The sequence below is a fragment of the Berghia stephanieae genome, chromosome 4 (assembly GCF_034508935.2).
Source record: "Berghia stephanieae isolate SIO BIC M18660-M18661 chromosome 4, UCSD_Bste_1.3, whole genome shotgun sequence".
Classification (NCBI taxonomy): Eukaryota; Metazoa; Mollusca; class Gastropoda; order Nudibranchia; family Aeolidiidae; genus Berghia; species Berghia stephanieae.
The window spans coordinates 15719155-15747061 of record NC_088363.1 but is presented as its reverse complement, the minus strand read 5'-3'; the positions used below and the strand labels follow the sequence as shown (position 1 = coordinate 15747061).

Sequence of the window (27907 nt, the reverse complement as noted above, 5' to 3'; positions counted from 1 at the left end):
TGATTTATCTTTGGACACAATTTTAATTATCTTTATGCAACCTGTCATTATATCAAAATATACAACGTAGCCATCATTAACCAGTTAACTACGGTACCCTGGAAAAACTTGTATTTAAAACTTTGGCCAGAAAATTCGTCCTTCAAATATCGATCAAATTAAATGACCCTCATCTCGAAAAAACTCTCAAACCTGGGAGATTATTAAAGACTTCACGATATCTCAGATTTGAGAGTTTTTGCCAAGATGAGGGTCATTTAAATTGATCGATATTTGAAGGACGAGTTTTCTGGCCAAATTTTACAATACGAGTTCTTCCAGAGTACGGCGTTTAACTGGTTAAATTATGAATGAATTAGGAAAAAATACATTGGTGTGAGTCACAACTAGGAGGCCAAGCCTTGAACAAACATTGTACCTGTAATCGCAATGGACGGATTAAGTCAAATAAAAATGATTGTGTGAGTGTGAACTGCCCTATTCTGATCAAACCATTTCTTTTAAAAATAAGAACATCTTTTCCTCCAGAAAACTTTTACGTCAAATATCATTGGATTAAAAGAGTGAAAATTAGCTGTTAGAAGCTGTGGATTGGAATAAGTTATGAACAAACATGAATATAACAGCGTCGAAATTTATCAAAATACCAAACATGGAATGTTTCGGGCTCAAAACCCTTCTTCAGCGAATAACAAAAACAATTTTAAAAAACATGTATACATGCCTTAAATTCCAGACAGTCTGTCAGGATTTTAAGTGATATAATAATGTTTGTTTTTGCTTTTTTTTATTGACTGAAGAAGGGTTTCAAGCCTGAAACATTCCGTCTTTGTTATATTGTACTTTTTCGAAACTGTTATATATTCATTTTTGTTCATTACTTGTATTAAAATGACTGGCCCTCAAGCTGTCAAACAGTCTCAATGCCAAGGTTTCACGAAAACTCGGGTTTAACACCATTAATAGGCTTGAGAGGCATTTTAATCCATCAATATTTTGAAGTAAAAAGCTTACTAACCAAAATGAAAAAAAATGGGTTTTGTCATGGGCAGTATAGAGGGCCTTGGATGGTCCCTAACATCGTCTCAGCACTCCAAAGGATCCCTAGGTTTTGCATTGACATCTAAACCAAGTTTGCTACAGTCTACTGCCAGGAATCTGATGAAATGGTCGAGTGGCTAAAGCATTGCATTTAATTTAGAGGAGCTAGTTTCGAGTCCTGCCTCCAGCGGGTAACTCGATTTTTCCATAAGCTAGAGACAACCTCTTTTGCTCACTTTACAGTGCTGCACAGTTACTGCGGTAGCCTGAGGTTTCTTAATCTCTTTTTCAAAATAGTCCCAGAACAAAAGATTTCCCCAGAGAATACATAAAGAAAATGTTATAATATTTATACATATCTTATTTTAATTCATAACCATTGGATAAACTTAATGAACAGAAAATTGAACTGAAAAAAAGAAACGAAGAGGGATCCACTGTGTCCCCACTGTCAAACTCTGAATTAGTGGATAAACTAATACTAGATTACAGACAGTTTACTAGATCTCAGATGGGACTGTGTGGATCAAATTCCGTGAAAAATATATCATTTTATATACAATTCAAAGACAATGAGACAAGCCATAAAAGTTTGCTGTATGGTAATTATACAAATATATCACAGATGTTTGGAGACATTTTTCATTAGGTTAAAAATTGTCATTTCTAATTTTGATATCTCTCCAATATAAAAACGTAGTGGGAAATAAATAAATAAATAATTAATAAATTAAAAACACAACAATTCTAAACAGTTCACCAAGTGGCCATAAAAACTGACAAACTTTAATCTCTGTATCTTTGTCCAATAGCCTGACACTATTGGATCTAATCACAAAAATAGAAGTTGGCGATAAAACAATACAAAATGTACCCCAAAAATATTACTAATGTAAAACTTTTGTTCTTAAGTGCTTTTCTTATTATTATAAAAATAAAACCAAAAATATATTCATAAATCAATCCTCTTATTCATATAACATAATTGTCAGTGATACTGAATTTGATTGGTGAATTAAACCATTGATTGTAATTGGGTTTGAATTTTTTTTTTTAATAATATAAATAATTGTTATCTCTTCATATCTTTATTATAGTCTTTTCTGATATGTTATAGGTATAAATTATAAATTGTTTGAATGTTGTCATTTCAGCTGTTAGGAAAGTCTGTCAAGACAAAATTACATATTCTTAACTCTTACTTTATGCTAAAAAGATATATTAGCTTTCCATCACGAATATCATTTGTTAAGAACAAAGAAGTCTCTAAATCTCTCAGCTGAAGATGGGTTTTGAGCCCAAAAGGTTTTCTGTTTGATATTTGTTACCCATCGTTTCAAAATGGTACTATGGCAGGTGATCCAGATGCTAAAAATCAAAATTAAAGCCAAATTGATCAAAATCACAAAATCTTGGTTTTTACAATTCAAACACTGTATTCATTCTTCTCAACAAAACTTATAAATGTAATCCAAGTCTGATATTTTTTACTATAAATTCAATTTTAGCACCTTAGTCATCTCGACATAAAACTCTTTTGATGTGATAGGTCACATTTTATTATTTTTCATGGCTGTTATATTCATTTTTGGTTCATTCCTTTTTATAGCCCAGAGCTCTAGCAGCTTAGTATCTCTCTCTAAATCCCAATGGTGTATTGTGATATGATGTGAAAGGTGTCCATGGTTCTTTCCTCCAGGCAGTCGTACAGAAGCAATGCCTTGAAAACAACCAATAACACAAACCAGGTCAGGAGTCATTGCAGCAATCCGTCAATACTGGCATCTTTGCGTTTCCTAAAAAGAAACAAAAACATGGACAAAATCATAAAGTTATGAATAGTACCGTATCTGACAATAAATGGTAAAAATATAAGTCAGCATATTTACCTCAAAAAGAATAACAAGAGATAACTAATGACTCACTATGAAAAAAGATGATTACAGTTATCTCCCTTGATATTTTTGGGGGTCTGTTTATTCTTTTTCTGAGGGGAGGGGCGGGGCGGCATTTGCGGGACGTGTTAAAAATCCATAGTTTCCACAAGTTAATACAGTGGACCATCACTCAATTTACATTTAGTTTTTTTTTTTTTGTTTTTTGTTTTTTGTTTTTTTTTTCTTATTAGAATTATCGGTTGTTTTACTATTTCAATGAAACATCTCTTGTAAAAGCTAGAAATTTCTTTTTTCTTTTTTTAATGTGACAAGAATTACGGACATTGAAACACTTTTAAATCTATAATAGAAAGATAAGTATGAAAGGCACAGGTATTCTCTCAGATTAGTAAATAGCTCACTACCTTTAAAGTAATCAGAATAAGATGTTATTATATAAGATTACTAAGTCACAAATGTATCAAATTTGTTGTGGAAAAAAATCCTGATATGAAATATCAAAGGAATAAGAGGTAGGAGAATAAGTGTGTGACTGGTTGACGGAGGAAATTTAAGGGGGTCTCAAGAACAGAGATGAACAAAATCAGAAAAAATTTAGAGAAATGTGATTGATGAGGTCTGCAATATAGTTAGCGATTTCAAAATTTGGAGAAAATGTCTAAATTGAAAAAAAAAATGTATCAGTTACCTCAATAAAAATACAAAATGACAGAACAGAAGAAAGGAAAAATCAAGCTTACTTTTTGGAGCTTTTGGGTCTGTTACCAGCTGTTTTGGGACGTCCAGATTTGTTTCCTTTAGCAGACTTTGAAGGCTTCATGGCTTCCATTTCTCCTTCCTTTGTGTAGGCCAGGTACACATGACTCAGGTCCACTCCATTTGTCTGGAAATTTATTTAGATTGAAAAGTGAATGTTTTTTAACGCAGGTGTTACACTCCTGTTTTATTTTTAATGAAGAAAAGCTTGGATGTTCTCCTTATTACAAAATCTGTGATACTTCACAAATTACATTGTTATCAGGAGATTAAAATAACATGAAGAAGATCTATTAAAATCATTTTTTTCTCTTTGAAGACATCAAGTGGATACTGCTCTGTATAAAAAGTAAAAATAGTCCTTCAGATCCATTAGGCCAATAGAGCCTGTGTTTATCTTGGATTCTATATCATGAAACGGGCAATTGTAATTGCTTGCTACCCTTCGGACAGGGGGAGGGGTCATAACAAAATCTTGACTTCACTCAGATTCAACCTCGGTCCTTTTGTATGTGAAGCAATTGATCTACCAACTGAGCTAACGGGCACAACCTCTCAGTATAACAGCTAGGGTATTTGTGTGCGCTTTTTTTTTTGTTTTTTTTTTAAAGTCTCTTGTGATCACATGAATGGGTGATGGGCAATCAACCTAATTTATATCTTTTCATGTTGAATTCAGGAAATTTAAAATATTGTTAACTTTTCCAATCCATAAATGGAAAAGAAAGTGGACTATAAATAAGACAAAAGTTACAGATTGGCATTCACCTTGTCATTCTCTTTCTCTGGCTGGGGTGTTTGTTTCCGCATGTTGTTGCCTGTATAAGCCACACATCTCAACTGCCACTCTCCTATATCGTCGTTCCACTGGACATTTTGTTCTATCATATCCTGAATTCAATTTAATTTTTAAATTTAAAAAAAAATTAAATGTATCAAGTTTCCTTGTAATTGACTAAAATCAAATTGGCATGCATATTTTTTTTTACCACAGTAATATGTCTTGTAAAGTTCTTTGATCACATTTATAAACGCTCTTTAGAAATATAAATAGACTCTCTCTCTCTCTCTCTCTCTCTCTCTCTCTCTCTCTCTCTCTCTCTCTCTCTCTCTCTCTCTCTCTCTCTCTCTCTCTCTCTCTCTCTCTCCCCCACCTCCCCCATGTAGACGAATGAGGGAAATCTATTTTGCATGTGACTTCAGTCTTACACCAGTTGAGTTACCTTAGACAGGCCTTAACTGATAAAACATTGAAAATTCTTGATTGACATGAATCAAAGTGACAAAACCGCTGACAAACCTGATAGTCTGGAGGTATAAAACTGTCTATAATTGTCATCTGTAACTTTAAGTCTCTACTCAGCTGTCTGACGTTCTCTAACAAACCTTCCATTTCTCGCTGGTGTTCTTGCTGAACATCCGCAATCTGTTAGGGAGAAAAAAAAATCAGTCATGGCCATCTTTTCACTGTTAAAAAAAAAAAAAAAATTATCTGTGTCTTTCAACAACAAAACTTAAACTAAAGCAGTTAGAACTATTAATATAAAAATAAAATTGGTCCAAATATTGTTTGTTAAGAGAGAGAGAGAGAGAGGGAGAGAGAGAGAGAGAGAGAGAGAGAGAGAGAGAGAGAGAGAGATGGATAAATAGATAGTGAGAGAGAGAGAGAGAAAGAGAGGGGGAGGGGGAAAATAGATAGATAGACAGATAGATAGATAGGTAGACAAAGAGAGAGAGAGAGAGAGAGAGAGAGAGAGAGAGAGAGAGAGAGAGAGAGAGAGAGAGAGAGAGAGAGAGACAGAGAGAGAGAGGGAGGTCTCCGCCCCCCCCAACATTAAAATGTTCTATCACCCTATCCCCAATTCCCAACATCCCAAGCACTGATCACTCCCCAACCTAAAATGGGAAAAAAAAACCCAGAAAGAATGAATCATATTATTTATATTTATCGGGTTCAAGTTATTGATAAAACGGGGAGAAAGCAGGGTAATTACTTGTGATTAATATAGTTTATCCTATTCTCAATAGTTAAAACAGTTGTCTCCCATGTTTAAAATCGTATTCCTAATTTTAGAGATTCTGTGTGCAAATTGTTTTCTTTAAAAAAAAAAAAATTTCAACGTACACATCGTTGCACTGCATATTATCCATTTCTATACCTTTTACCATCTCTTACACCTTCCATCCCAATTTCCCTACCTCGGATTTTGCCTGCATCAACATAGTCCAGACACGTTTGAGTTTCTTGGTCTTCCCAGCGACCTCCTCCTGTAAACTGGAGTATTTCTCCTCTATATCCAATCTCTCTTGCTGTAAATAGGAAAAAAAAAACATACATCACATTAGCATTCTCAATCTGGGCATCAATTTGTAATGAGACCTATAGCCCAACATGATTCACCAATACATAAAACCCTTTTGTGTTTCATCTGACGATTGGTCACAGAGTCAACTAACAAATAATAGGTAGACGGGTAAAAGAGGAGAGAGGCTGTCCCTTTATGTCAGGATAATATAGATGATGAATGAATTTAATGACAAAATAAGAGAATTGGATTAAATTTATTCAGGGATGCCAAATGTTTTTTGGTTGTTTTTTTTTTTTTTTTTAATGAAAATGAGTGGAAGAATCACATCTCACCTACAACGAACCTTGTAAATGAACAAACAAAAACATCTCTCTTAACTCCCCCCTTTCCTTTACACGTGTATGGGGCCTTTGTTGCATCTATTTCAATAATATTATTTCTGTCTTAAGGAGAAGGACCTTCAGTGGAGACAGGAAAAGCTGCTGAGGTGTGAAATAAGGTGTGAATAAAAACGGAAAAAGTCGGAAAAAAACTTGACATTTGGCATCCCCGTTTATAGGTTTGATTAAGGAGAATGGATAGGGTTTCATTAATGTGAAAAAAAAAAAAAATTTCAGATTTCAGATTAATCTAACTTTAAATGCACTTTTTGGCATCCGTTTCATCTGTCATATACGAGATTGAGGTCGTATGTAATACCTATGCATGCTTCTATCACTTTAACTTTATTGCCAAAGGGAAGAACTTCAAACCTTGGTTCTTCAAAGATAGTACAATACATTATCGACTCAGCAATCTAGCTCCTAAGTCAATTAAAAAAATGACTGCTACTGCTGTTATCTTAAAGAAAACAATTTAAAAAAAAAGAAACAGAATATTAGATTACAAATTTTTAAAAACAAAACAGTAATGAATATGTTATATCGATGACAACTGTAAAAAAAAAAAAACAACAACTCTACCTCTTTTTCCTCTAGAGCTTTTTGAAGTTCTTCTTCCTTCTCCTTCCTTGCTTCCAACTCCTTGGCACTTTCTTCCAAGAGCCGTTCTTGCTCCTCTGCCTTTTCCAGCAAGTTTTCACCACCAACTATGATTTTCTTCTCAATCATAGACAGCTTCTGTTTGAGTTGTTCTTGTTCATCCCTTGATTGATAAAAATAAAATGAATCATTATAAAACTTCTAATATAAAGCCTTATATACACGAATACTTTTTTCAACCCATCTGCACACAAGAAATAATATAGGGGCAGACCACCCAAGTCAATTCAGACTGTCCTAAATAGAGACCTAAAACGCCTTCAAAATAACCAAGAACTAAAATCAAAGGAAAATCTTCTGACATTAGCATCCACAGCAAAAGACTGGACTGTAGAAGGAATTCATAGAGATAATTAAAGAGGTAGCTGAGGCCTCTCGATTGGATGATAAGGAAGCCAAAGTCTTGCTTTTCATAAAGTCTTATCATTTGTAACCCAATGGCCCAATCTGGTATCATTTTGGATTGAATCAGACGCTGAAAAGGGAATTTTAAATCAAATTGATCAGAAATATACATGTTATTATTTATTAATTTATTTATTGATTTTTGCATTTTCATTCTCTTCAACAATCTTAATACAAATCGAATATTTCTGACTAAAAATTCATATTCCATATGGAAGGATTATTATTATTATTATTATTATTATTATTATTATTATTATTATTATTATTATTATTATTATTATTATTATTATCATTGTGGTTGTTGTTGTTGTTGTTGTTGTTGTTGTTGTTGTTGTTGTTGTTGTTGTTGTTGTTGTTGTTGTTGTTGTTGTTATTATTATTATTATTATTATTATTATTATTATTATCTACTTTTAAAGCTATATTATTATATTGATCTCTTTGAGGTCTAGGCATAAAGCTTTATAGAAATATCCTAATAATCCTTTACATTGATATTATTGTTTGCTTCCCTTTGGATAGGATACTAGTTTATTGCACAGTAGTTTCTGACAGATTTACAAAAATATTAGGTGGACATGGGGGTCCGAAAAAAAAACCATTCAACTGCACCGGAGATTGATATCAGCCCCTTCGTTTGTGATGCATGTGCTCTACCATTGAGTTATTAAAAATTGAACTGTAATGTAGCGCACTATCCACTAAACGTGCTCAAAGCGCTTCACAAGGGATCCCTGACAAACAGCAACACGTAACATGTAGAACGGGGACATGACATCTGTTAGGCGATATTGCAATTTTTTCCTGACAGAGACAACGCTGTTAATGACCAGGTACTCATTTTACACCTGAGTATGGTGAGAGAATGTGAGTAAAGTGCCTTTTCCAAATACTAAACTATGAGCCGAGCAAGGCTCAAAACCAGGACCTTCCGATCCGAAAGCGAGAGTCATACCACAAGACCACATAGCCGAACAGAGTTTAGGAATACCCCCCCCCCCCCCCCCCCCCCCCCAATACACATATATGCACGCGCTCATACCCCAAGGCGCCCCTTGACTTACTGGTATTTCTTCAGTTCACCTTCCTTCTTGTCCAAGTCAGATTTTACTTTGTTTCTCTCTTCCTCTGCCATTCCCTTCTTGGACTCCAACAAACGACGATCTTCCTCAATCTTTGCCTGGATCTCAACCATTTTCTCCTTGGAAATGTGACGTTTGCCTCCTATAAGTGAGTCGAATAATAATTTTTTTTTTTAATTTGACCTAAAATTGTGGTAAACCATGAATTTGCATTAAGAAAAACTAAAATGTAAAGAATTGTTGACAATAAGTTCATAACTGGAACAATTGTTTTGTAACAAAAAAAAAAAAAAAAAGATTTAAAAAAAAAAAAACCTGAAATAAAAAGTGGGAGGGAGGGAGAGGCGAGAAAGCAGAGAAAGAAAAATAAATAAAGGGGGGATGGTGGACCATGAGAAAATAAGATAAAATGCCTGTTACTTTATCGTTTAATAAACTACATTGGATATCATTATGGACGAATGAAATATAATCAAAGTATTTCCAGTCGCTAAAATAGGGCAATAGATAATGAGTGAAGAAAACCGGGCTGATAGCAACAACCAATTGATGGGCATAGGATTTTATTTCCACTTTTGACTAGGGATCATTGAGGTCTTACCTGGTAGAAATCATGCATGCAATCATTTTAATCCCAACTATAAAATGAGAAGTAAGCAAAAAATGGGAGCAAGATTGATGAGTATCTTTATTCAAGAGAAAAAAAAAAAAAAAAGTAGTCCTTCAGAGCCATTAGGCCCATAGAGCCGGAGTTTATCCCGGTTTCTATAGCATGAAACGGACAATAGCAACTGCTTGCTATCCTTTTGATAGGACACTAGTCTTTCGCAAAGCACTTTCCACCAGATCTAACAGACCCAACTACCCATTCACTGCTGGCTAGATGGGGGGATCAGAAAAAGGTCTCGACTGCATCAGGGATCGATCTCGGTCCCTTTACATGTGACGCGAGTGCTCTACCAACTGAGCTATCAGGACCCCCCCCCTGAGGCCCCCCCCAAAAAACCCCACCAGTCATTCGTGTTGGAAAAAATATATTTTTATAAAATGGGAATTTACACCCTAAATTCCTTTTATCAAAAGCTCTTATTCAATATTAGCATTCAGAAAGAAAAAATATATATAACATGATAAACATAAATTTCCAAGGCCTAAATTATGCATCACTAAGAGCGGGACTCAAACCCTAGACCTTCCAATCTGAAAGCAAGTGTCATATTACAAGACCACACCTAGCTGCACTAACTTTCTCTTCAATTCTTCGATAAAACTTCAGAAAAGACATTCAATCTATTTGAAGGTTGCTAGAGACAAGCAATATTAGCAAACCCTTCTATTAAAAAAAAATAATAATAATAATCTCAGAATCTCATTCAGTACGGTGAAATAAAAATAGAAAAGCAAATCTACATAGATTCAAATACTGTAATATTCATCATCCTTCTTATTGTTCTTGAGGAGACTTGAAAGCTTTCCCTTTACCATGCCATGTTGTATAATTTGTCAATTAAGGATTTCTATGCTTTCACGAAAGTGATTATATCCAACAAAAATAACAAAACAATATTATTTCAATTCAATCCACTATAATATTATTCCGATCACATCAATTCTTTTCCAAAACAATTGCCAAAACACTAATACAAATACTAATGATATCTTGACTACAATGATAATTCTTCAGGTAAAATCTTCAAATTCGAGAACCAATTGGAGTTAAAAGGAATATATTTTGATAAGAAACATTTTGGATGAGGTCATTGCAGGGTGTATGATGATATATGTATAAATTGTAAAGTATAGAAAAATTATTCTTGAACTGCTGTCTTTAAAATTTTGAACTTGTTCCCAATGCATATTCCCTATATTGTACAGTGGCATTGGGAACTTGTTCGAAATTACTAATGTAGAGTACAATAATCTTTTAATATATAATCTCATCTTGTCTGTATAATCGTTTTCCTTGTTTGTTTCTCAACAGTCAGACACTTAGGTAGTATGACGGTAGTTTTAAATTTGTGAGACTAAGTCCTTATTCGATAAAAGAAAATATATCATCTATTACCATGACAACACAAAAAAAATTATGTTTAATATCATTCATTTCACAAATAATCTACATGGGTGTAAATAATCTTTGACAATATATCTTGACAGTTTAGACAACACACGGTATAGATTGTATATAGTGGTGAAAAGAGAAGAATGATAATCTGAAACCTCAGATAAAGTGTGGAGCGGGCACTTGTATCAATAATGATGAGAAAAATAGGGTATGGAGAAGTGCCAGATGATAAAAAAAAGAGAATAAAAAGTCACTGGGTCAGTGCCAACTCAAGATCCAATTGATACGATACCCTCCGCCTGGCTGGGAGAGAGAGGACAGCGAGCTGTCAATTGGATCCCGAGTTTGGCACTGACCCTGTGACTTTTTATTCTCTGTTTTCATCTGGCGCTTCTCCATACCCTATTTTTCTCATTATTAATCTGAAACCTGCACTCTGGTCAGAGCACTGATGATGTATTTCTTTTTTCCTTGGGAAATACAGTGAAAAAGTTGCTCACTTGGATTGTATGGGTGATTTCTGTCGATATTCTTAGTGATATATCGTGTATATCCTCTAAATCATATTTTCGTTAACTGAAATGGATAGGGTTGGGATTCATAATAGCGTGGCTGAGTAAAAGTCTCAAATTTTGCGATTTTTCACTTTTTAGATCATCATCACTTAGAGTTGAGTCTTTGCTGGACAGTTGCAATGGAATCCGCATAAAGTCAACACTCTTAAAATCAATGTCTACTTAAAGTCAACACCTCTTGTTGGTCTCAAATTGTCTGTTCTTTATCTTAGTGTATTCCATTGATAATGGATAAAAGTCAACCTTGCTTAAAGTCAACCAATCCTTCTGGTCTGGAGGTGTTGATTTTATCGGGATTCCACTGGACTCCAGATTTGCTCAATTTGATTCTGTAGATATTCGTCCCGATAAAACACATAAAATCAAAAGAATCTATCAGAAGATAATAAATAAAAGAAATGAGTCAAACATGACCCTCCCTTGCAGGGAAATTTTGCTTGGTCTAATTTTTCCCCAGGCACAAATAGAATGCTAAATGCGGGACTGGAACCAAATTCTTTGGGTAAAATGCAATGTTTTATCCAATCAATACTATAGGATTCCATCCACATTGGTCAAACACTAAACTATTTCATCAAAGTGCCTTCTACTTCTAATATGCATGTATTTGTGCAAACAGAATCAACGAAGTCTGATAATCAGAGCCCATGGTATCATGTTTTTAAATGGTGTGCGTACACATGAAACACATGGCACAAATAAAATAGAAATAGTAGATGAATTATCAGCATTCAATGTTACCTATGCAATAGTGACAAACCAACATGTATGCAGAATACAAAATGCAAAGAGCCATCACCATCCCTTTAGGATTAGCACATGATATAATATTTAAAAAAGAGCATATACCTTTAAGAACAAAAATGAATGAAACAAGTAAAAAAACAAAAACAAAAAACAAAAGAAAAACAAAACAATTCCTTTAGACACAAAATAAATAAATGAGAGTGCAGAAATAAAAATAAAAGTTGAAATATAACAAAACAAAACACCATTTGACTTTCCCTTCGTATCATACATACAATATCTTTTTTTAAATACAGAAAAATTAAAGGTCATTATCACCACAATGCAAAAGGTTAACATGGCAGATAGATGAAAAACGATACTTTCTTATTTTTCTCCCAAAGCTGTCCCAAAATGAAGACGAACAATGCTATAACTGAATATGATGTCTGTCCTTGGAGCAATTGTACAATATTACAAATAAGAATGATCCAAATTTACCAAGTGACTACCTCAATGATATGGATGTAGATTTCAACCCATTTAACTGATCATTCCAGATAAACATCGTTGAATTTCTCTCTCTTTTTTTTTTTTTTTTGATGCCTCAAAACATCTCATGATTAGCAAAAGGTTAAAAGAAGACAAAAACTTGATTTCAGAAGGGCACTACTATATAGAAACTGGTGTTCCAAATTATTTCAGGAATGGTTTATTATCTTTTGAATCACTATGAAAAATGATCTGATCTCAACAGTAGCATTGGACCAAAGCCGCCAAAAAGTAACAAAGTGGGAGTTACATAATATTCAAGTTTAAATTCTTAAAGTTATTGCTATGGACTCCTAGCATGGAAAAAAAAAACGAATATAAAAAACTTTATTAAGACATTAACCTGAATCAAAATTGATCTTTAAGACTTCCACTTCATTGCAATCAAAATAATTCCTAGAAAACTTGGACAAAATGAGGGTGAAAAAATTAAAATATATTTTTGCAATATGCATTTTTTTCTTCTTTGTTTTTTTCTTCTTCTAATTTTGCCTTCACTAATCATTATTAAGTTTGCATTTTGATTTAGGGAAAATTATAATTGTCAAATTTCGTCTGTGTTTGCTCTACTTGAAGCTCAATAAAATCTTCTTTTGGATTCAGAGCTCCAGGCAACATTGTCATGTATTTTATCTCTGTATTGTAAAAATACCATGTACAAAAATGAATATAGTGTTATGAAGCTGATAGAAGCTCTGGACTTTAAAAAGTCATGAATAAAAATGATTATAAGATCTTTCAAAAAATAAATAAATAAATAAATAAACGACAAAGTTTCGAGCTCAAAACCCTTCTTCAGCCAATAAGAAAAACAATAAAAAATTAATATATCACACAAAATCTGGACAAAATGTCTGAATTTTAAGTGATGTTTTGCTATTGCCTGAAGGAAGGTTTTGAGCCCAAAACATTGCGTGTTTGGTATTTTGCTCTTTTTCGAAACGGTTATATCTATTTTTGCTCGAAATAAATTAATGTAATAGCTTCTACAAAGAACAAAATACTAAACACGAAATATTTCAAGCTCTAAACCCTTACAGCTTGAGGGATTTTGAACCTGAAACGTTCCGTATTTGATATTTTGTTCTTTTAAAAAAAAACTGTATTCATGTTTCTAGATTCCTTTTTCCACTCCAAAGCTTCTAGGAGCTTAGTATCCACTTTGACATGTTTATATTGTTGACGTGCAAGAGACATAATAATGCAATAAGTATAAAACAGGAATATTGTTATGACATGATGCAATGAAAGCTGAAGGTTATATGTGACCCACTGTCTCAAAACGGTATTATGTCGAGATGATTAAGGTGCTGATAATTGAATTTATAACCAAATATGTCAAACTTAGAATGAGTTTATGTTTTATAGAAAAAAATATAAATGTTATTCTAGAATACTACAAACCAAGATGTCATGTTTTTGATCCGTTTAGATTTAATTTGACTTTTTAGAATCTTGTTTATCCCAACATTATACAATTTTGAAACAATGGGTCACATATATGATATATGGAAGATACCAATTGAAGTGCCCTCTTCATTGAAGTGTGTCGGGTGTTTTTTAATATTAAAAAAAAAATTGATTCTTAGCATTCAAATCGCAAAACAATGATTCCTTCAACCCATCAACATATGGGTAGCAATGTGCTCTGTGTTTTCATGACGTCAAACTACTTCAGCCTAAACACCAACAATGGCTGCCACATTCAACAACTCTTTCCGCACAGGAATAGAAATACAAAGAATTGAGACGAATTCGAGTAACATTCAGATTCAGAGTCATTAGAAGAAAAAAAATTGAAGCATTATTGCAATAACACTCCAACATGGAACTCACTATCTATCTTCGTAGTCGGGTTTTTTGTCATAAAAAAATGCACAAAAGCAAAGAATAAAACAATCTGCCAACTATAAAATACACAAAAATCAAGCAATTGGTATCTTTCATAGCAGTACATTGGCAATAATACGTCACCAATTATCTCAAAACACTATTAGGTCGGGATGAACCTGATGTTTAAAACTGAATTTTGAGTCAAAATAAATGACTTTGATTGAATTTTTTAGTTTATTAAATAAAATAAAAAATTAACTCACTCAAACCTATCCCTCTATCTTCCTTAAGATTTTTGGTGATTTTCAAAATTGAAAAAGAAATATACTCAGTTGCTCAATAAAACAGAAATTTGATCTGTATATAGTTTTATTCAACTACTAGTAACATGCAAAGATTAAAAATAGTAGCTTTTATAAAATGTATATAATTTGTCTCAGAAAAATGAAAAATAATGATGGGGTGAAAGTAGCCACAGTCAAATACCAAGACAGTCGGTGTTAGGCTTCAGTGAATTAAATTTCCTAATTTTAATCATTTTGACATTATACTTTATCTTCTTTATCTAGTTCATTCCGAGAGAATACCATTTTGAGATGATGGGTCACATATTTCAATGACCATCCATTCACATGAAATCAACAAAGATACATATATAATAATTATGCCCCTTGAATCCAAGCAGAGTGATAATAGTACAGCACATGTAAGTAATAGAGGTAACCAAAACCAGAATAATAAAACACATCGCTGATAAAAAATTAATGTTGCATTGCATCATCACGCAAAAAAATACCCCAAAAAAACTCACCGTCGTCTTCTACACTCAGAGAGGGAGAATTTGCAAAGGAATGTAATAACAAATGACAATTATTATCGTCAATTGGATCTAATTTAATACAACGGATGAGATACTCATAAAAAATGACGAGATAATGTGATATTCTGGGTTATTGTGATGAACCTCCAGCATCCGTGGCTCAATGACACAAGAGAAATCGGCTTGTAACAAAATCTAGCAATGTTGAGTGTGGTCAGTGACCAGATGGGTGTCAATGATTGAAAAACTCGGATAAGGCATTTTACATAATATATTGTCCCATTTGACTTGCATATGAATGAGTACCCCGACTTTAAGAAATGATGGATATTGTCAGAATGCCAGTAAAATAAGATCCTAATGGGTGACTTGAACTGTATGAAATGGACGGGACGTTTGGTTCCATATGGCCAGCTTGTGAAATGCATTGAGCATTGTCAATTGTGGATATGCTCTATAGAAATGTTATATTAATTATCTATGGGTATTAAACTTTAAACCCAATTGAATAGTGTCTTTGCAGAGTCAGTTTCATTTTATTCTAAACTGAAATCACATCTTACGGTTTACAAAAATGCTGCAGTAAATGCAATGTAAAATGATTGATGCTTGGTTTTCAGAACCATAGATATTTGGAACTCTCTCCAAGAACTGCGAGGAAAGTCAATGTTTTTAAGAACTGTGTTGATAAGGAATTAGATCGCCTCAGTTTGAATTTGATGATTAATTCATGTACATTTTATAATTGATATCCTGTATTTTAGATCATACTAATGCATATCAGTTTCTTATAACTGAGACAAGGCACCAAAGGCCACACTAATTTAGCTCTTATTAGGTATTGTATCGCATTGTATTGCATTACATCAATGTTTATTTTTATAAAAACGTATCTTAAATCACACCAATTAAATAGAGAAATTTGGGGTCTGAAAGAATTTATTACCATCATTAATTAAAAGATGAATAATTTCTTTTTCTTATAGACATGTTATTTCTTATACATTCTAATTGAGAGGTTAAATGAAAGCTAATTGTAGAGGTGAAACTTAAACAAAAAGAAATTTTACAAAGCCTACCTTTCTTCTTACGAACTCTTCTCTTGACTCCGTTCTCGTCTACAATTTCCTCCTCAGATCCTGACTCGTCCTCACTACCTTCGTCATCAGTCACTCCTGATAGATTAGAATGCATACACTGAGTGTTTTGACATTCGAGCAATTGAAAAATGGCCAATAGTATGATGATTGAATTCAAAATGAAGAATGCTGTAGTTGTAGTAGTATGATGATGAGGAGGATGATGTTGATGATGATAACAATAATAAAATAATAATAATGCAACAACAACAACAACAAAATCAACAGTGACAATACCATCACTGTCATCACCAACAACAACAAATAACAACCGCAAAAACAACTACAACTGTAACATTCCCAATCAACTTCTTTAAAAAAATAAACCTATTCCTGATAACAAACAAAAAAAAAAAAAAAAATTAAAATTAAAAAATTAAACTCAACAGTCCTAAGACTCACCGTCCTCCAGTTGTTTTTTGAGGTCATCAATCTCCTTTTGGAACTGTCTCAGTAGAGCATCCTTGGGGTCCTCGTTGATCTTGGCTCTGTTCTTGATGTTCTTGGCCCTGTTGGCATATCTTAGAGTGCTGATTGACTCGTCATAGTTGTAATCCACAGGACCAATGTTAGCAACCTGAGAACAAATCAGAACGCATGCAAAACATATTCCATGATTCAATTGACATTAACTTGATCAACATAAAAGTAATAAAGAAAAAAATTGATATTCCATATACTGCAAATCAATGGCAAAGATTCTATAAACTGCAACCTCTCATGATAACTCATGTTATCATTAATAATAAATAAATAAAGAAAGAAACAAATAATAAGTCAATCAATAAATGAATGAATGAATGAATAAAAAAAAGAAAAAAAAGTTAATAAATAAATAAAATAAATCAGTTGCTGGGTCAAAAAAACAAAACAAAACAACATATCCTTTAAGCTTTACAAGACCATCAGTGTGTGGTTATTAGTGTAGTGCAGGTGGGGAGATGGCGTTTTAACCATCTGTAAGTGAACCAAGCAAAACTATGTAAAAGGATCTTGCATGTAACTTATTGTATATTGTTGTAGATAAAATCAAAGGTCAAAAGTTTTATTTATTTAGAAGATGTAATAGAAAAAAATGAAAAAAATAAAGAAGAAATTGGAATTACAAAATAAAAATTGAACCATGAGTTTTGGAGTTTCCTCCAAGAGGCATAAATGGTATTTAGAAGATACGGATAATAAAAAAAAAGTATCCTTTTTAAAATTAAGAAGAGACTGAATTAAAATCACAATTAAAAAAAAAAAGAAAAGAAAAGAAAGAAAAAAGAACTGACCATGACAGTTTTGGAGTTTCCACCCAGTGAATCTTGTAGCAAACGCGTTAATTTAGAGTTTCTGTACGGGATGTGAGTAGACTTCCCGTCAACCAAGGAGGAAATGACATTACCGAGAGTGGACAAGGAAAGATTGATCTTGGTGGCCTCTTTCAGTCGCTGTCCTGTAGCACCAGTCTTGGCTTGCCTCTCAGATCCCTGATGGTGATGATGAGAAAAATATAATATATTTTTATAAAAACAAGTCAGCTTTAGTTTATTTTAGCTTGATACAATTTTGGGTTCTTATCAGAGTCAACAAATAAAGGGAATGACGAGGATGGTGATGGTGATATGGGGAATCGTGAAAGAGAAGGATGCTGATGGCAAATAAGGAAGGTTGTGATGATGATGATGATGATGATGATGATGATGATGATAATGATGATGATGATAATGCTGTTCGATGATCAAGCAAAGGGACTGAGATCAATCCCAGGTGCTGTTGGCCCCCTTGTCCAGCTGGTAGTGATTGGGTAGCTGTATTTGTTAGATCTGGTGGAAAGTTCTTTACAATAGACTAGCGTCCTATCCAAAGGTTAGTAAGCAAGTGCTATTGTCTGTTTTGTACTATAGAAACCTGGATAAACTCTGGCTTCATGGGCCTAATGGCTCTGAAGGATATATTTGTACAGGTGACACTTAATCCTAGGATCCAGTCTTCGTCTTCATTCATAAAAGAGACAAAAATCCTTACGGCTAAATCAACAAGATGGAGTTTTCCCACTCTGACGTGTTGCTCGCCGTCTGGTCCCTTCTCACTGCACTCAACAGTCACTGTGAATATGGCATGGGAACGAGAACTGTGGAGATTCATGTTGGTGGACCCGACTGAACCTGAAAAACATTTTAAAATTATTTGATGATGCTCTTAGTTTTAAAACTAATACATATAATGAGATTATTCAGTTGTTTTTAATCTGTTTTGTTCATTTTTTTTCTTCTTATTACTTGGAAAAAATAAACTGTACCATAAGTTGGGGTGAAATAAATCTTAAAGTGTTGTCAATGAGATATAACCGAAGAAAAGAAAACCAAAATCAGCTTTTTAAAAAAACTTGTGCTTGAGATTTTCATATAGCGCAATATCCACTAAACGTGTTCATAGCGCTTTACAAGGGGTCCCTGACCAACAGCAACACATAACACATAGAACGAGACATGATGCCTGTTAGGTGATATTACAATTTATTTCCGACAGACAACACTGTTAACGGCCAGGTATTCATTTTACACTTGAGTATGGTCAGAGAATATGAGTGAAGAGCCTTTTCCAAGGACTCAACTATGCGCTGAGTGAGGCTCGAACCCAGGACCTTCCGATCTGAAAGCGAGTGTCATACCACTAGACCACATAGCCACATAGTGTTAAGAATAATTTTTGAATCAGCAGTAACGTATTTGTAGAAGATGGCCTAAGTTATCCCACCTCAGAGTATATTGAAAACAAAAATTCATTTAACAAGACCTCAAAAAGCACACAAAACAAGAGGCTATTTCCGTATCCTCCCATAATTAAATCAGTCATTCAAACCGTAGAGCACAAGGAACTTGAGTATATTCCAGTTTTTACAATGTTAAACTGACAGTAACAAGGATAGCAGTTCTCATCGCAAAGTATTTTTCATCACATCTAACAGACCCAGAAAAAAACTCCTCTGCATCCCAGACAAATACTTGTCTTTTTGCTTGTGAGGAAAAGGCTCTTCTAGCTGAGCTGTCAAGACCAATGCATAATATATGAAAATTTGAGTAAGTCAGAGGCCAAAAACTGCATTTAAAGAATTTGGAGCAGGTAGTAGTCCTTCAGAGCCATTAGGCCCATGGAGCCAGAGTTAAACCCGCTTTCTATAGCATAAAATAGACAATAACAATTTGCTTACTACCTTCTTTATCGGAAGCTTTTCTATAGCAAAGTAATCTCCACCAGATCTAACAGACCCAGCTACCCAATCACTGCTGCTTGGACAGGGGGTGGGAGGCAGAAAAAAACTTGACTGCACCTGGGATCGATCTCTATCCCTTTGCTTCTAAAGCGAGTGCTTTACTGAGCTATCAGGACCCCCACCCCCCAAAGAATGTGGAAGTGGAAAGTAAAGTTTTGATGAGGTGCTCTCATATTTCAAAAAGATATTCAATGTGTGACCTTTTTCTGATTAAGGAGGCATTTGATCCTTTAAAAAATTAACTTTTAACATTTATTTTTTGCCCTTATTTCTTTGAAGTTGTCATATCATTTATGTTCAAAGTATGGTCTTTAGCCACAAGCAGCCCAGCAATTACATAATATCACGTACGATTTTTGTTTCCAAGGGTCATGATTCGGTCCATGTCATCTGCATTGTTGACAACAAAGGCTGACAGGTCTTTCACATACACACCCACATCTGGTCTCTCTTTCACCTGGCCAGGGAAATTTGATTTTTTTTTTTTTTTAAATTATGATAATACAATAAATCAATATACAGAAAAAGAAAGATAAAAGTTAAGTAAAAAAAAAAAAAGACAGTGGAATCTGCATAAAATCAACACTCTTTAAGTCGACTTCTGCTTAACCCTCTCGTGTTCAGATTATTTTTGGGGGAGTAGATAATGATTTCCCTATATGGTCATGTCAATCATGTAGACATCCTTTGATGATATAACCCTACCCTTTGATATCTGCAGTCGCCTTTTCGTTTTCTACAGTCACTCATGACTAAACTCCGCCCAGAAACGATTTAATAGGTCCGTCCATCACCACATTTCAAACTTTTGTTCTCGTGAGTTCTTAAGTTTTTTTTATCGAAGAACGATTGGCTATTGAGAATCTTGACCCTTCAACGGTTGGTCGTTCTGACAGCTCACGTGTCAACAGCCGTCAACAATACACTGAGTCATTGCTGAAACAGTGGAAGACGCTGATCCCATAGTGGCGTCACAATCTCCATGCTGTTGAATAAATTATCCAGGCATGGTTGATAGGTAAAAAAGCCAAATTATGTTCTAGTTACATTTGAAACAAACAAAGTATATCACTGATCTCGTCTCATTGAGATATAAACAATGATATAAAAATCAAGAAAATCGGCCGATAAATAAAAAAGTTACTAAAAAAAGCTAAAATAAACAAAAGCAATTTTTAAAATCAAATTTATTCGTAAAACAGTTGGTTTTCAACCCATTTTTCTGAAATAAGGACCAATTTTCTTCTTTTTTCAAGCAGATTTCAACAATGTGACTTTCAAATTCCTCAGAATTATATTTTTTACTTTTAGATTTTAGCTTTTAGGCCTACTCAAAAAGGTGTTATATTCCTTGCGTAACAATAGCGTAATACATCGACGGCGAGAAGCGTCGTTTCGGCCATCTGGATAGATAGCGTGTGACTCACAATTCTACACGAATGACGTTGGCGGTCGATCAAAGAGTGCACCAAATTTATTTACCAACTACTTTTCTTAGTGCTAAAATTACAAAGTAATAATTTAGGATCAGAATAAATAACTCTGAAGTTCCTATCTCTTTATTACAATAAAATTGATACCACGAATGACAAAAGCGCCCCACAAATAAGGGAGTTATAAATTATTCATAATATTTTTTTAATTTACAAAAAATGTTATCGAAGTCATTTTCATCACCAAAGACGTAATTTTCCCCCGATTTTTACCAAACAAAGTGCAATGTCAATGATTTTCACTCGCAAATAAAATAGGATTTAAATCGCAATTTCTACAACATATTTTATTGTCTGTCGGCAAATTTATAAAAATCAAAGCTGAAAACATCCTGCGACATTGACAGGGCCTGTCATTTCCTTCACAACGATTGGATTTTACTTACTGAGGCCAGTCTTGACAACCCCGCCCATGAATATTATGTCGTTGTCGGTTTTTGTCGGGTTGAATCTTAAAGATTTAAAGGCAATACCTCTTATTGGTTGGTCTCAAATTTTCTATTCTTTAGCTTAAATGAGTTCCATTAACAATGCATAAAGTCAACCTTACTTAAAGTCAACCAATGTTTGTGGTCGGGAGGAGTTGGTTTTATCAAAATGTATGTAATATAAAACTGTAGACTATGACCATAACTCTTAAACGACCATGATATGTTGAAGAAAAACATGTTCTTCACAGTCATTATCTAAATTCTTGGCCATTGTAGAAGTTATTGGCCATTATCCATCTATGACCTTATACCTCAACTTGGTACAATGTCAGAGTAAACAAGATGCTGAAAATGGAATTTATCATCTAAATAAATTGTAAAATTTGATTGAAAAAAAAAAGATTAAAAGGGTGGCCAGATGACGATTCCCAGCGTCAAAGGACTGATCATGATTCCCGAGCGAATTTTCTGATTAATTATTTGATTCTGCGGGTGATAGTACAAGTTACTCATATATCAATCTTTTAAAAAAAAAATATCTTTTAAATTCGCCAGTAATATTTGTGCTCATTGGCATGAGCTGCACGGAACAATTTGACATCCAATCCTTTTTAAAAACTTTTCAAAAGAATAGATATATACTATACTGCAATCGGCATCAATTTCATCACTTTGATCTTTTTGGCTTTAAATTCAGATATTTTATTGCATTCTGGTCATCCTGACATAACAAAAGGTTGAAGTAGATGAAGTGGAAGGGGGTAAGGGAGCTGGTGGGAGGTGTATCAACATTACCTCTAATCTGTGTTGTTGGTCTTTTGCTAGGAGATCTCTGACTTCTTCATTGTAAATTTCTAAATACGAAACTCTTACAAGAAACCTGTTGAGGAAAAAAAAATAATACAAAGTAAAAGGCATTTAAAGGATAAGTCCTATATTCAGCCTTGAATAAGATAAGATGAAATATAAGATAAAACATAATGAAAAAAAGCATACCAAGAATGTGAAAAGATGTGAACAATACAGTGCTAAAACATATTTCCCATTTCTTAGCATGCCTAGTCCAAATTTTTCGCTTTCATATTTTAGGGGGAAAAAAACACTAAACAACATAATAAAAGTAAAATGTATGAATTTATTAACTCAAAAAAAGTCAAAATCCAATCTGGGTTTTACTTACTTTACTTTACTTATCCTCTTGGTGCTTCAGTTGCACATAAAGCTAATTCTGGATTTTACACATTTTAAAAATTAACAGCAATTCTGTCTACGATTTGATCCTAAGCCAACATAGGTTGTTTTTGATTGATAAAAAAGTAAAATAATAAATAAATAAATAAATTAATTAATTTAATTAATAAATTAAATAAAAATGATATCGGAATGGCAACCAATCATCGAGCCTTGTGAAAACTGCTGTTCTACTCACTTCATATCTTGTTGAAAACTGCCCTACAGATGTATGGAGGACAGAGATTTAGATTGAGCTTGCTTTGAATGAAAACCCAAGGGCCACAGGAAATGGTGGGATATGATTGCCAAAATATAAATAAAATGCTCCAATGGTGAGCCAAATTATGGAATGGGTAACAGACACAGGTAATAGCAATGCAACTACAAATTACTAGACAGAGAAACTTGGAATTCTTCGAGTAAAACTTTACAAGCAATAATACCTTTCAAAGAACTTGTCTTATAATGTAAAAATAAAATAAATATTGCATATGCAAAAATATTGTGTATGTGTGTGCACGTGTGTGTGTGTGTGTGTGTGTGTGTGTGTGTGTGTATGTGTGTGTTTGTGTGAGTATATGTGTGCTTGTGTGTGGATTAATATTGACAGGATCTCTGAGTATTGTGTCCTTGGGTAAGGTCTTTACATAAGTTACCCCATTCAACTTGGGAGTGAATGAGTACAGGCCTATAGACAGTGATGGACATTGGAAGAGTGCTAATAAAGGACACATTAGATAATATGTGTATTCTATGAAATGGATTTTTTTTTTCTTTCTAGGGAAATAAGCATTATTAACAGTATCTAAGTATGAAAAAATAAAATGTGGAAAAGCACGTTATAAATATCCATTTAATTTCTTTCTTAATTTTCTTTTTTTTGTTCAGCAATAATAGCAACTGTTTCCACTTACTTTGTGTCTCCCTCTGCCTTTGCTATATGTCCAAAAATGTGAGCAAATGAATTTGGAATGATCCCCCTTTTCTCTGGAATGGCCCTTACACCTTCCATGGTGTAAGTCTTCCCAGTACCCGTCTGGCCATATGCAAAAATGGTACCTGAAATATGGGTGGGGGGGGGGGGGGGGGGGGTTAAACAACATAATATTGCTGAAAAAAATGAATGTTATTGGTGAAAACAATTTTGTTTTAAATGTTACATGTTTATCCAGCCATTTGAAATTATATCAAGCTATGGGTGTTTTCAGTCTTGTTGTTAAAATACAACTGAGCACACTTACAATGTATACGCCTGGAATGAATGTATGATAATAACAAAGGTATGTCTGTGGCCCACATTCTCCCCCTATTATTTCTCCTGATATAAAGAACTATTGATATAAAGAACTGCTTTTTCTGCCTGAAATTGTTCTTCACATCAATGCTCTACTATAGAGCTCAGACAATTTTTTCAAAGAGATGAAATCAGAGAATCTTATCATTTCCTCTCAAAATCTATATGATCTATTCATAGACTGATCATTTAATTTTACTTTTTTAACAGCTTTAGTATGTTTGATTTGTAAGTATGTGGCAAAACTTGTCCTATCAATGTTAAAATGTAACAAAGTTTCTTGAGTCTCTTTCTTTCTCTATTATCTTTTCATGGTGTATACAGACATCTGCTCTAAACCTCAATACATAACAGTTACCAATGTCAATAATATGAAAGAGAGTGAATGAGAGAGAGAGGGAGAGAGGTAGAGAGGGAGGGACAGAGAGAGAGAGAGAGAGAGAGAAAGAGAGAGAGAGAGAGAGATAGAGAGAGAGAGAGAGAGAGAGAGATAGAGAGAGAGAGAGAGAGAGAGAGAGATAGAGAGAGAGAGAGAGAGAGAGAGAGAGATAGAGAGAGAGAGAGAGAGAGAGAGAGAGACTATATAAAATATGGGCCATACCATTGTATCCCTCTAGTACACAGTCCACCACAGGCCGTGCTACCTTGTTATAGACATCCACCTGCTTACAATTTGGGGCAAACACAATGTCAAATGTGAAAGTCTTTGGGGGCTCTGAGGCAGGTGCGTCTGGGTTTTTAACTGTGATAGTCCCTCTCATTTCCTCAACCTGAAAACGTTATTATGGTCATCATTTTCATTTCAGTTGTATACTTCATTTGAAACATTCTGTATTTCCTCTAACGATTGCTTGTGTGTAGGAAGAAGGTTAAACAAGTTAAAGTGTTCAAAAGTGAACAAGAAAAATAATTTTATTTCTGGATGAACCTAATGCTAAAACATTTATTTTAGATATTTAAGATTTCTAATAAATTAAATGACCTCATTAAGGAGGGAGAGTTTTGTTTCCCAAAATTAAATTTTTAAAACTTTCTTAATCCTGATAATTTTGACTTTCTAACCAAATTTGTTCAACAAGTTCATTATTACAAAGTTCACAATGGTTCACAAATTTTAAATTTTGTTTAGAGAGCAGAAAAAAATATAAGATCAATTATAAAAAATAAATCTTAATTACTTAAAGACGTTGGATTATTTGTTTCTCTGGCAATTTAATTAATTTTTGAATATAGGCATGACATTTATTGATGTTGATAAAGTATTATATCATATTATATCATATAAAGGGTTACATAGACAACCTGACCTGTGAATACCCTTTGTGTTGCAATTTATCACAACTATATCGATTAATTTTTTATCAAGCATTATTTTGAATCTCACTGCAGAAGCATCATTTTTTTGTGTCATGTTGGACACTGTCCAAAAGTTTTACAGTTTGAATAGTTAAAGAAATGAAAATGACAGAAGATTGATATTTGAAGACATTTTCAGTCCAAATCTAACTGAGCACCTCAATAGACATCCTGTAGGTAGTTGACAGAGGGCACATTAAGTAACTTCCGACTCCCCAACATGCCTCAACCAATTTGGACACACATATATATAATGGAAATGAGACATAAAATGAATCGTATACCTTGACAACTTCCTTGCAGTTTGTTTCTTTCTCCTTGTCATTGATAGGCCTAGCCCTCACCACCACTCTCACGTTATCCACATCTTTCATGCTAGTCTTTTCCTGCAGGTGAAATTTAATTTTTAAAAGTCAAATTTAGAAACAAAAAACAAATACAAAAACAACAAAAAATTCTGTTCAGTCCGGCTTGTGCTTAGTAATTACCAAAGGATATAAATCAAACATAAATCATGACCAAGTCCATCATAGGGTCAGCGTGGCTCAGCGGTACGGTCTTTGCTTCATATCGGAAAGGTACCGAGTTCGATCACAGCCCCTGCGCTGACGACAAAACACGAATGTTATTCCAGTCTCCCCTTGGAATAGACCCTAGAGAATAATTTCCCCTATGGGATGAATAAAGGGAATTTTATTTATTTATTTTACAGATAGATGGATAGAGAGAAAGAGATAGGGGGGATAAGGAAATAAATGTAGAGAAAGAGTGAGAGAGTGAGAGAGAGAGAGAGAGAGAGAGAGAGAGAGAGGAGAAAGAGAGAGTGAAAGAGATGGAGAGAGATCATCGTATGTGTTTGGTTTAATACCAATGGCAAAGCTCTTGATTTCTTAGCTGGCAATTTATACTACTTGTGATGTTTGTGAAAAAAAAAAAAAGAAAGTTCATCAAATCTATGAGAGAGATTGTCATTGACATGAAAAAAATTACTAAGAAAATAAAAGATAATAATTAGGAATTAGATCTCATTTTGTGAAGTAAAGAATGATAAAAAAAACTTAAATGAATGGGTGTGAAACTGTAATATTGAATGATAGGTCTTTGGATATCTCAGTCAACACTGAATTCCCAACTTTTTCCCATTTTCCTGACCCACTGAGGACCCAGGACTGTGAATTTCTGTCTACATACCAGGAACAGTAACACCTTCTACCTGTATTAATTTGAAATTATATGTAAATGCATGGTTCATATTGGCAATTGCCTAAAATAAACCTTTGAATTGAATTGAAGTGTTGTGTTAGGTGTCGCTCTATTAGAGCTATATCTAGTCACTTCAAGTCGTAAAATAAAAGGAAAGGGATACTTTCCGAACATTACTCCAGTAGATTCACTTTAAATTGTTATTTTAACTAACCATGGATCTTTGCCTGATGTTTATTTATTCAATTTGTTTTTGTTTTGTTTTTTAGTATATAGCATTTTAAAAGCTGTAGAACACTAGAACAAACCTTGATTGATTGGTAAAAGTTTAATTTATTTTGGATCTTCATTGTCGTTGAAGTATTGAAGGTATTGAAAGGTAGGACAAACAACAGTCCTTGGAGTTTTTATCTTAAAGGTCCTGGGGTTTATATTTTTTCATGTTAGGATTAGTTGATGAAGGTAAGGGGTTTTCTTTTTCTTTTAAGGTTAAAGGAGTACTTGGGTTTGTTCTCTTGCCACTCAAAGAGCGTGTGGAAGGCCTCCCCAAGGAAACCCTCTCTGTCTCTAGTGTTAGTGGTTAGAGTCTTATTAAAAATAAAATAAAAATCTTCAGACTTCAGGTCAGTATATAAAATCAAGTCACGAGTAAGATTTGATTGATTGATCTACATTGCATATCGATCAGCTTGAATTTTTGTCACTGTATTTAGATTGTATATGTTCCAGAAACTGTAAACCAAAATACTCGTATTAGTCCTACGAGTTGAAATATCAAACATTTTGGTTACAATTGCACACAGTTGAGAAGTGAGGAAAGTAAAGTACTAAAGTAAAGTAAAGTAAAGAGAGTGAATCAATCAATCTTAATCTGGTATGTCACTTGACTTACCGGCATCTTTGGACGGAAATGACGGTTGCACCTGGTGCTATACGAAATACACTGATAATGACTCCCTGTTTTCAAATTAAAACTGAAATCGTTGGGTTAATGATAATGAAAATAAGTAAATATTTCTGACTCTAGCAGTCAATATATCAATCATAACGGTGGTAGTTAACATAAATATGCAGCAATGAGCATGCGCAAAAGAAAGGGCTTGAAGTTCTAAACTTCATAAAGAGAAGAACGTCTGTCGTTTCAAAAACGATTCGCATTTTATTTAAGTTTCAGTGAACGTCGTTCGACACCCGCAGATAAATCAACATCCGAAACTCGGGTGTATTTTATCACCAGATAATTCGAAACTCGGGTGTATTTTGTCACTTGATAACTGAAAACTCGAAACTCGGGTGTCTTATTATTTCCAGATAATTTGGCACCCTGAAAAGTTGTTTTCGTTTTAGTTTGTTGTTTTCTATCATTTTCGTCTGTAAATTTTTTTTTTTAATCT

General features: G+C 33.8%; 1 protein-coding gene across 1 annotated transcript; it reads right to left on the bottom strand.

The window, feature by feature from the left end:
• LOC144970096 (kinesin-like protein KIF3A) lies at positions 1–27591 on the bottom strand. The gene is made up of 17 exons (XM_078909318.1): positions 27406–27591; positions 25595–25696; positions 24556–24724; positions 23575–23719; positions 22223–22307; positions 19855–19960; positions 18255–18394; positions 17519–17716; positions 16647–16821; positions 16185–16280; positions 8517–8676; positions 6967–7147; positions 5895–6005; positions 4996–5121; positions 4464–4586; positions 3680–3822; positions 1–2837 (listed from the first exon to the last, which is right to left on the bottom strand). The coding sequence occupies exons 1-17, from the start codon at positions 27409–27411 to the stop codon at positions 2798–2800; spliced, it is 2106 nt and encodes a 701-aa protein (XP_078765444.1). The 5' UTR covers positions 27412–27591; the 3' UTR covers positions 1–2797.
• Between the last annotated feature and the right edge of the window lie 316 nt (positions 27592–27907).